Source organism: Lepus europaeus, chromosome 13 (genome assembly GCF_033115175.1).
Source record: "Lepus europaeus isolate LE1 chromosome 13, mLepTim1.pri, whole genome shotgun sequence".
NCBI classification, from domain to species: domain Eukaryota; kingdom Metazoa; phylum Chordata; class Mammalia; order Lagomorpha; family Leporidae; genus Lepus; species Lepus europaeus.
In genome coordinates this window covers 86,832,490-86,843,256 of record NC_084839.1, presented here as the reverse complement: position 1 = coordinate 86,843,256, position 10,767 = coordinate 86,832,490, and the positions used below count along the sequence as shown (strand labels likewise).

Below are 10,767 nucleotides of genomic sequence, written 5' to 3'. Positions count from 1 at the left end.
TACCTTTAACTGTTGGTCATGGATCAAGAAAAGAAATACTTTATGAATAGGTGGAACATTTTAAAATACCCAAACACCTGGGTTTTGCTGTAGACGTGGAAGCTTATAAAACCTGGCTATAAGTGGAGCTCCCGCAATTCTTCACAGTCTTGGTAGAATACTTCATGTATTCCTATCTCCTATCTCCCACAAAAGAGACTCACCTTACCCCACACTGCCGTCCTGCCCAGAGCAGAAGCCGGGCCAGACTCAGCCTTGGCTCCCTTGTTGCCTTTGGATATTGTCTGCGTTATTAGGTATTCAATTAATAACTGTCCAATGACAGGCTGAATTAATGAACAAATGCTTTACTAAATGAAGAACTACATAATGGAAAACTAGGTTTGTCTTTGGGGAAATGGGCAATTTCCTGCACCGGCATTAGCACCATTTCACCATAAGCATCCTACGGTGCAGTACTTTTTCTTAGTCCATTCAAGACTGAGTGATGAGAAGGTGAAGATGTTTAGTGAGGGCTCCTTGCAGCCAGAAATCCAACTGCCTCTCCATGGTGTCCAGATGGAGTGCAGCCCCACGGCGCAGTCTGCAGTCTTGGGTAGCTGCCCCACCACCTGCCTTAGACACACGAATTGCTCTTCAGAAGCTTCTGCTTCCCAGAAAACTTCCTGAGATTCTTTTCTGGAGACTTCTGCCACCAAGTCTTGCCATTCATGATGAAAATATTATAGGTCATGTTTGCCGGCGGGTATCTGAAACAAGCCACAGAAAACAAACGCTGCTCAGCTACGCACACAGGAGTCCCTAATAGGCGGGGATACAGGCCGGTGTTCTGAGTGGGGAGGATTCCGCCTACCAACAGGTGGGCTTGTCATGCATGAAATCCCTGCCACCTCTGGCCCCCACAGAGCCTCTGCAATACCCCTTTCTGGAAAACACTTGCCCACAACTGACCCAGGCCATGCACAGCTATGTTTCTGTGAGCTGGACGGGCATAAGGGGCGTGGAGGGGAAATGGCCCGTCTGAAAGATGAGCCATATTCAGAATTGTGAAACAGGGCCACGCTTCTTTTCAGGCGCTCTGAAACACGTCATCTCTAACCCCCTCAAGGAGTCACCGGTCCCAGGACCCCTGGAAAACTCCTGGCATTCAGAGAAATGGAAATACCGCAGCCTCAGAAGCAGACACTTCAGTGTCGTCACACAGCCCCGGCCCCCTCTCTCGGGGGACACGCTGAACCCCCGACACGGTGAGGGGCCTGTGGGGGAGCTGCTCTTCCCTCTGTGACCATGTCCCCAGCCGCGCAGCCCACAGCATAGAATTCCCAAATGCAGTGACTCACTTACACAGTGAGTGCACAGTCGCACACTATTTGCTTCCAGTGTTCCATGCTTGAGCCCTGTCAACCAGTGGTTTCATCAAAACACTGAACAATGGTGCACATAGGCTCTGCTAGCCCAAGGGCCCACTGGTAGAGCCTGGCCTCTCAAGGCCACTGCTGTGCCAGGCATTAACCCTTCACATGTAGGATCGGGGTAGGGGGTGTGTGGGAGGTTCTTGAAGAGGCTGTGTAGGGACCAGTGGCGCCTTCTGCAATATTCTAACAACCAGAGCAGCTCCACCACGGGCCCTAGGTGCACACCAGCTCTGCTCACATCCCTCCCCACCTCTCAGAGCCATGCACTTCCTTTCCTTTCTCTGTGCATTGGCTATTTTTCCATCTTCACGCCAGACATGACACAGTCTCCTCTTTTAGTAGCCGGACGGGCACAGCCCAATCCAGGAAGACTGGTGTGCATCAGCCACGCAGACAGGGCCCAGGGTCCAGGGCACGCGTCCTCTTCCAGGCCCACAGGTGATGTCCGCACACAGCCCGGCCTAGAGAGCCCCACCCTCCTCCTCCCCAATCCAGGAAGCTCCGGGGGAGGGTGGGGCAGCTTCAGTGCCAGCACCCACGAGTCCCCGGCGGAAGGGCGGGCGCTAGGAGCCACTCACAGGGGCTGCCTGCTCCTGACGTACGAGGTCAACATGAGCAGCAGCATGATCGTGACGGCAAGGATGGCGGCCACGGAGAAGGCGGTGATGATGATGTTCTTGCGCAGGAAGTGCAGGAGCTGTGCACAGGGCATGTTCCCGTTGCGAACATCTGCGAGACACAGGCCAGAGGGGACATGGAGGGGTGGCTTCCACCCCCCCACCCCCCCACACACACACACACAGCCCTGCTGCTACTCATAGCCTGGTCCCCATCTGTCAGGGCAACCTGAGAGCCGCGCTCACAGCAGAGAGGAAAACAGCAGCCCAGCCGCTGGTTCCGGAAGTGTTCTTGGGGATGCAACTGGCTTTGTTTAGGGAAATGCATTCATCGTCAGCTGGCAGAGGGGTGATGCAGGCAACAAAGGGGGCAGAAAGAAGGTGCAAGAAACTGCAGTGGGAGAACAGAGGCCAGGGAGACACGAGAAGAGGTGAGAAAGCCCTGTCACAAAGGCTTTTGGGAATGGAGGCAAGCGTTTGGTTTACGGCTTTTTTTTTTTTTTTTTTTTTTTGACAGGCAGAGTGGACAGTGAGAGAGAGAGAGAGAGACAGGGAGAGAAAGGTCTTCCTTTTTCAGTTGGTTCACCCCCCAATGGCCACTCTGTGCTGATCTGAAGCCAGGAGGCAGGTACTTCTCCTGGTCTCCCATGCGGGTACAGGGCCCAAGCACTTGGGCCATCCTCCACTGCCCTCCCGGGCCACAGCAGAGAGCTGGCCTGGAAGAGGGGCAACCGGGACAAGAACCCAGTGTGCCGGCGCCGCAGGCGGAGGATTAGCCTAGTAAGCCGCGGTGCCGGCCGGTTTACGGTTCTTCTATAACCCGGTCTCTGCTGCCCCCGTTCCCCCAGCTCCAGCAAATCCTACTGTATATAGAGTCAGCCACATGTGTGCAGGTTTGGGGCGGGGATCAGGTCTGATCCAACAGGAGGTGAACATAAGGTAGTGGTGATCCCGAGGTCCAGCGGGTCTCTAGGACCTCCCAGCAATCTGGAGGGTGGATTGGGGCCACCAAGCGTGGGCTTGGGCTCTTAGCCGGATCTCAAAAGAAGGAGAGTCCAGCTGCCGTCAGGAGCTTCTAGAGCTTGTCACCCTATTTGCAAGGGGACTGAAAAGGAAAGAGGGATCAGAGAAATGGGGTCTGCGGTTCAATGACAAGAACGAGGTGGGGAGAAGCCAAGCCGAGCTGGTGATACGGGCAGGAAAGTGCCAGCCAAGGGTCTTGCCAGGTTAGGGGGAGAACACTACGCATGTTCAACTTCCTGCCCTCATCTATGCACTTCAAAGGGCAGCCAATCAGGAGGCGCCAAGGGCTCTGGTAGATAAACCCATCATTGCCTTTCCAAGCTTTGCAAAGTGACGATTGGGTGGTACGTTGACAGGCTGCATGGAGGGGGTAGCCAGGGCCCAGGTAATCCAGCAAGGAGGAAGATGCCAGGCCCGGGGGTCCTGGGCCAGCATTTGGCATTTAAACCTCCTTGCATGCTGCAAAGCCTCAGTGCTCGGCAGTGGCAGGGCCCCTGGAGATGATACCTGGGTGATGAATGAACTTGGCTGTGTGCAATCAGCATACGAGTAGCATCTTTTTGAAAGGGTGCAGTTAGTTTAATTCATAATTTTAACCACAGATCATATGCTTCTGAAGGTGAATTAACGGTGTGCCTTCCATCTATTCAGACACATTCTGAAGTCATTTGCGGTTAAGGATCTTATTCACTCACGCTAGACTCACCTGGGCTCACTGCTGTTCCGCTAGTGACAGTAGTTAATTGCTTATTCACATCTCTGTGGAATAGGGAGGGTTCTTTAATCCTCCTCTCTTCTAAAATGTGATCTACAAAAGACAAGACCCGCCCATCAGGAAATAGCATTGGTCTGTGATTAGTTTGGTTTTTATGATGAAAGTAACTCCTTTCTAGAGTCAAAGTAGAGAGTTGTGATGTTGGAGAAGACTCTACATACTATGTAGTGTTAATAGAGTAATTCACCTGGTCTACCCCTGGATATTGTGGGTCTTAAGGGAGTGAACCAGAGGATGGAAGATCTCTTTCTGTCTGTCAGTCTGACTATATTTATGAATCTATCTGTCCATCTGTCTCTTTCCCCACCTCACATTGTCTTTTTCTTTTAATAGAAGGGTCAAAATAAGAGGTGTTTGCATCCTACCTCTACTATTATCTATCTGACTCATTTGTATATAGCCTGATGAAATTTTCTTCATTCCTAGGGAAACAGAAACTTGTTCCTTATCCAATTTGGCTTAGAAAGAGAGAAACTCCCAATTTAACGTGACGCATAGTGATTTGACTTGGAAAATGCCAGCTTGTCATACCAGAGTTAAGAGATGAGCAGCCACAGAGAGGACGCTCTGGCCGCCATGGAGCAGCCAATGGAGGTGTGCGCTTGCCTTGTCTTTCACAGAGCCATAAACAAATAGACTTGACCCTGGAACACACAGCTGCACTTTCCTCCTCTCTACACACTGAAAAAACACAACTGAATTAAGAGCCATTGTCTATACTTACCATCAGGAAGGTCCTAAGTTTCTGTTTATCTAAGGTTCTTTGGAGAGTTTGAAGAGTATTTTTTATGTGATGAGTTGTGACTTTAATTATTTGTTGAATTTTTTATTTATTTTTATTTGAGAGGCAGAGAGAGATATCTCCCATCTACTAGTTTACACCCCAACTTTCCAAAACAGCTGGCACTGGGCCAGGCAGAAATCAAGAGCTTCTTCCGGGTCTCCCACGTGGGTGCAGGGGCTCAAGGACTTGGGCCATCTTCTACTGCTTTCCCAGGCCATAGCAGAGAGCTGGATCAGAAGTGGAGCAGCCAGAACTCAAACCAGCACCCATATGGGATGCTGGCATTGCAAGCAGCGACTTTACCCACTATGCCACAGTGCTGGCCCCTAGGTTGAAGTTTTACATTGCAATTTTTGTTTTCATGTTCTTAAGAGACAAGCATTGAAATGAGTCTTCGGAGCCATCAGAAGAAACTCCTGGCTCCTGGCTTCAGATCGGCACAGCTCAGGCCGTTGTGGCCATCTGGGAAGTGAACCAGCAGATGGAAGACCTCTCTCTCTCTCTGTCTCTGTCTCTGTCTCTCTGTAACTCTGCCTTTCAAATAAAGAAATTTTTAAAAGAACAAAAGAAATGAGCCTTGATTTAGATGTCAACAGCACCTCATTGCCAGGTGTCCCAGGACGGAGACTGGAGTCTCCAGAGTGGACCTAAGATCACTCCCAGTGTGAGCTGCTGTCCAGGGACCTGCGCACACCTCTCAACACCTCACTTTGCAAAGGCGTCACTTCTCCAGGCTCCTCCTGTCCAGCCCTTTCCACTATTAATCACTGCTGTCGCTAGAGGTGCAGACGGTGTGGTCTGGAACTTCCTGCTCCCTGGGGGGCGGCTTCAGAGCAGCTCCCAGCCTCAGAAGGTGGGCGTTGGTTGTGGCCTTCACCACTGCCCACAGGGTCTTCTCAGTTCTCTTCTTCCCTTGCCTGTGCTACTCAAAGCAACGTTACGAAGCAGCGCCACCTCCTTGTTCTTCCAAAACTCTTTACAAATCCAACCTAAGCACTTTCCAAATACCCTCCATTTTAGCAATTTACAACTAATTGTTTATTGTATAGGCTCCTGGCTCCCAGCTGTTACGGCCATCTGGGGAGTGAACTAACAGATGGAAGACCTGTCTGTGTGGGTGAGATGGCCCCAGATCACAAGCAGCTCTGTGTATACACTTATCCCCGCCCCTCTCCCCAGCAGGCCAGAGAGAGATGTGCTTGTCCTGCTTTATCCCTTTTGGAGGAAGAAATGCATCCTGGGATTGTAGGTGCTCGCCCTGTGCTCAAACCAATTGGCCTCCACGGCAGGGAGACTGGCAAGTCCAGCCTTTCTCATCAGCCAGGAGCACCTTCCCATAACCCCCCTGGGCATGCAGAGATTCCCCCTGGGGTGGCACTCAGCCTCTTACAAGCCCCAGACTCTCCCCCGGGGCAGAAGGACTTAGCGAGTAAGCTTGGGAAGAGGACTCAGATGCATGGGCAGCTCTCTCTCCCTCGTGGTGACCCATCTGCCCACCACGCTGCACGTTTCACGGAAGCAGAATCTCAGGCGTGTGACGCAATTCTCACCGTGACCAGCACTGGGCACTCTGCCCAAATGCGGGCAAAGCACCTACACCCAAGCATTCATAAGAGAGCTTGGGATCCATCTGCCAGCCCCCTGCCTCCGCCTCTCACTGGGTTCTCAACTCAGGCAAGAGAAACAAGAACCACGACTTAGTGATTCCCAGCTCCAGGCTTCGCCATTCACATTTACCATTATCGGCAATTCTGTCCGCGGTGCCAAGGAAATAGTCCGGCTCAGAGTTCCAAGCGTTGCTAACTCCTTTGATGAGACAGGTGGGGGAAAAAAGAAAAAGGGTTTCTTTAGCACACACCTGCATCCATATTTCATTTTACATTTCTAAGTTGAAATGTCCCTAGAGAATTCGATTTGTATTTGGAAATGTGTGTCTGAAAGTTGAGTCACTGGTGTAGACAGAGCCATCCGTGGACTGAGTGTAGACTCCTGGGCAGTCGACATAGAAAATTGCCCTTAAGCACTGCAGTGTATATCTATATGCAAGACACGCCCCCCTCCCCACCCCACCCCCTCCTCAAGGCCCACTCCCCTGCCACAGGGGAATTCTCTTCCCACTACCGGTGATCAAACAGCTGTCTTAATTCCCAAGAACTCTTTTTTTTTTCCCAATCCCATGACACCGCTCTGGGACAGAGGACTATCTTCACCCATGTCGTGTCTATGGCCGTGCCCAGGGAAAGTCGTTTTTGGTTCTGTCTTCTCATCCACTGAATGGGGCTCTGATGACCATCCAGGCTCTCTCTCAACCACATCATGCACGTGCAAGTATCAGGTGTGTGGAACAGAGGTTATGATGTTACCCAGGGCTCGTGTGGCAAGGAACAAGAAACTCCACTTGCAAATCGGGTGCCCAGAGAGGCAGGACCTGCCTGCTCCCCGCACGTCAGGGATCACCCCAAGACACAGGCACGGTCACACTTGAGATGGGGCCTCCACAGGTGGTGGGGAGAGAGGTTTCCCACCCTGTTTTTACCCCATAGTAGCTGGTTTCAGGGAGGCGAGGTTGCCAACAAAGCACACCTACTACTACAACGTGGAGCCTCTAGAAGACGAGCACTCATATGTTGAGTGACATATACTTGCCTTCATTTACTTCTCTCTTTGTCATTGATTTGCCAGTTGTTCTCGCCTCCTCAAACGGTACATCATACGGAGTTTTGGACAACACTTGCATTAGAATTTCATCTCAAGGGAAGCAAACAAAGGCATGTTAATATCAGCAATGTGGGATTTATACGTTCTGCTGTGTAAGTTCCTAAAGTGGTCCAAAGACATGAAGAAATGATACAGATGCCATGGGCATGGGAAGTTGCGTTCTAAAATGCTTTGTCTTGGGAAGCGAAGCTCCAGCAACCTAAACCATCTGGAATATGGTGATTGCTCAAGATATCCTAGGATGTAGGGCTGGAAACTTTGCCCCAGAGCTCCTGATGTTTAGTGCCATGATTTTTCTTCCTTTCCCTCACCCATGAGACTTTCTCCAGTATGACCCAGAAAAATGGGGAGACGGCTGTAGGGGTAACAATAACGCATAACAGATTTTAAAATGTCAGGAAGTTCTTTCTTTAGCAAACTGTCGGGGCCGGCACTGCGGCGTAGCAGGTAAAGCTGCCACCTGCAGTGCTGGCGTCCCATATGGGCACTGGTTGGAGTCCCGGCTCTACTTTCAATCCAGCTCTCTGCTACGGCTGGAAAGGTAGCGGAAAATGCCCCAGGTGCTTGGGCCCCTGCAGCCACATGGAGACCCAGAAGAAGCTCCTGGCTTCAGATCAGCCTAGCTCTGGCCATTGCACCCATTTTGGGGAATGAATCAGCGGATGGAAGACCTTTCTCTCTGTCTCTCCCTTTCTCTGTAACTCTGTCTCTCAAATAAATAAAAAATTTTTTTTTCTTTTTGACAGGCAGAGTGGATAGTGAGAGAGAGAGATAGAGAGAAAGGTTTTCCTTTTTGCTGTTGGTTCACCCTCCAATGGCCGCTGCGGCCGGCGTATCTCGCTGATCCGAAGCCAGGAGCCAGGTGCTTCTCCTGGTCTCCCATGGGGTGCAGGGCCCAAGCATTTGGGCCATCCTCCACTGCCTTCCCGGGCCATAGCAGAGAGCTGTCCTGGAAGAGGGGCAACCGGGATAGAATCCAGTGCCCCAACCGGGACTAGAACCTGGTGTGCTGGCGCTGCAAGGCGGAGGATTAGCCTGTTAAGCCACAGCGCCGGCCCATAAATAAAATCTTTTGTAAAAAAAATCTCCAATTTGTTGGCACAGAAAAGTTTATATTATTCTCTTATGACCCTTTTTCTTTCAGAAAATCAGTAACAATGCCCCCTCTCTTTTCTGAATTAAAAATTTACTTTCTTGAGACCGCTATGCACTGTGGCGTAGCGGGTAAAGCCACTGCCTGGGGTGCCAGTATCCCCTATGGGCATTGGTTCAAGTCTCGGCTGCTCCAGCTCTCTGCTTATAGCCTGGGAAAGCAGTGGAAGATGGCCCAAGTCCTTGGGCCCCTGAATCCACATGGGAGACCTGGAAGAAGCTCCTGGCTTTGGATTGGCCCAGCTCCTACTGTTGAAGCCATTGGGGAGTGAACCAGCAGATGGAAGGCCTCTATGTCTGCCTTTCTCTGTAACCTCCCTTTCAAATACATAAATACATCTTTAAAAATCTAGTCTGTCTTTTAATGATTCAATCAATTTGCACTTAATGTGATTACTGGTAAAGAAGCATTTATCTTCCATTTTTACTCATATTTTCTGTACTGTGCCTTTTTTGTTTCTCATTTCCCTAATTACTAGATTAAAAAAAAAAGATTTATTTATTTATTTATTTGAAAGGCAGAGTTACAGAGAGGGAGAGACAGAGGCAGAAACTTCCTCCAGGTCTCCCATGTGGGTGCAGGGGCCCAAGGACTTGGGCCATCTTCTGCTGCTTTCCCAGGCTATCAGCAGGAAGCTGGATTGGAAGTGGAGCAGCCTAGACACAAACAGGCACCCATATGGAATGCTTGCCACATTGGCATCCCATATGGGCACTGGTTCATGTCCCAGCTGCTCCACTTCCGATCCAGCTCCCTGCTGATGACCTGGGAAAAGCAGCAGAGGATGGCTCAAGGATTTGGGACCCTGCCACCCATGTAGGAGACCCAGACGAAGCTCCTGGTTCCTGACTTCCATTGTGACCATTTGGGGAGTGAATCAACAGATGGAAGATCTTTCTGTCTCCCCTTCTTTCTCTGTTATTCTGCCTTTCAAATAAATAAGTAAATCTTTAGAAAAAGAAATACATATTCACCTGTGACATCATCTTTAAAATGTTTTTCATTTTTTCTCATGGCTTTAAGTTGCTATCTTATATACTTTCATTTTAGCCCCTTTTTATAATTCCTGCCTATTTATTGGTATTCCTATTTTGTTTTACTCAAGTACTTTATCTATGCTATCTTTTAGCTCATTAAACATATTGAAGACTGTTCACTTAATGTCTTTGGCTGATAATTCCTATACCAGGCTTCCCCAGGAAAGGTTCTATCAAATTCCTTTTAACTTGGCTGGCGCCGCAGCTCACTAGGCTAATCCTCCCCCTGTGGCGCCGGCACACCGGGTTCTAGTCCCGGTCAGGGCGCTGGATTCTGTCCCGGTTGCCCCTCTTCCAGGCCAGCTCTCTGCTGTGGCCTGAGAGGGCAGTGGAGGATGGCCCAAGTCCTTGGGCCCTGCACCCGCATGGGAGACCAGGAGAAGCACCTGGCTCCTGGCTTTGGATCAGCGCAGTGCGCTGGCCGCAGCGGCCATTGGAGGGTGAACCAACGGAAAAGGAAGACCTTTCTCCCTGTCTCTCTCTCTCTCACTGTCCACTCTGCCTGTCAAAAAAAAAAAAAAATTCCTTTTAACCGGACATTAATGAGCCATACACTCTTGTTCCTTTGTCTTTTCCTAATTTTATGCTGAAAGTGGACATCCTGAGTATCATATTTTGATAACTCTAAAAATCTAATCCTCTTGGGGCTGGCATTGTGGTGCAGCAGGTTAAAGCCCTGCCTTGAAGCCCCAGCCTCTCATATGAGTGCCAGTTCTAGTCCTGGCTGCTCCACTTCCAATCCAGCTCCCTGCTTTGGCCTGGTAAAGCAATGGAAGATGGCCCACATCCTTGGGCCCTTGCACTTGCTTGGGAGACCCAGAATAAGCTCCTGACTCCTGGCTTCAGATGGGCACAGCTCCGGCCATTGCAGCCAATTGGGGAGTGAACCAATGGATGGAAGACCTCTCTCTCTGCTTCTCCTTCTGTGTAACTCTGACTTTGAAATAAATAAATAAATCTTTTTTTTTTTTTTAAATCTAATCCTCTCACTTCTCAAAGATTCCTGATTTTTGCTTGTTGGGGATTGGAGCCATCCATCTTTCTCTCTCTCTCTCTCTCTCTCTCTAAGATTTTATTTATTTATTTGAGAGGTAGAGTTAGAGACAGTGAGAGGGAGAGACAGAAAGAAAGGTCTTCTGTCCGCTGGTTCACTCCCCAAATGGCCACAATGCCCAGAGCTGCACCAATCTGAAGCCAGGAGCCTCCTTCCAGTCTCCCACGTGGGTGCAGGGACCCAAGGACTTG

The 10,767-nt window shown here is 50.1% G+C and overlaps 1 protein-coding gene across 1 annotated transcript; it reads right to left on the bottom strand.

Annotated features, from left to right (window-relative positions):
• Nucleotides 1–418: 418 nt before the first annotated feature.
• C13H2orf92 (chromosome 13 C2orf92 homolog) lies at nt 419–6,417 on the bottom strand. The gene is made up of 4 exons (XM_062208762.1): nt 6,352–6,417; nt 3,762–3,863; nt 1,994–2,144; nt 419–749 (listed from the first exon to the last, which is right to left on the bottom strand). Exons 3-4 carry the CDS (start codon nt 2,125–2,127, stop codon nt 617–619), a joined length of 267 nt encoding a protein of 88 aa, XP_062064746.1. The 5' UTR covers nt 2,128–2,144; nt 3,762–3,863; nt 6,352–6,417; the 3' UTR covers nt 419–616.
• Between the last annotated feature and the right edge of the window lie 4,350 nt (nt 6,418–10,767).

Excerpts from the sequence above, each read along its gene's own strand:
- C13H2orf92 (XM_062208762.1), bottom strand. The coding sequence starts at position 2,127 with ATGCCCTGTGCACAGCTCCTGCACTTCCTGCGCAAGAACATCATCATC. Across the intron at positions 750-1,993 it reads GTCAGGAGCAGGCAGCCCCT|ATACCCGCCGGCAAACATGA; the intron begins GTGAGTGGCTCC and ends GGCTTGTTTCAG.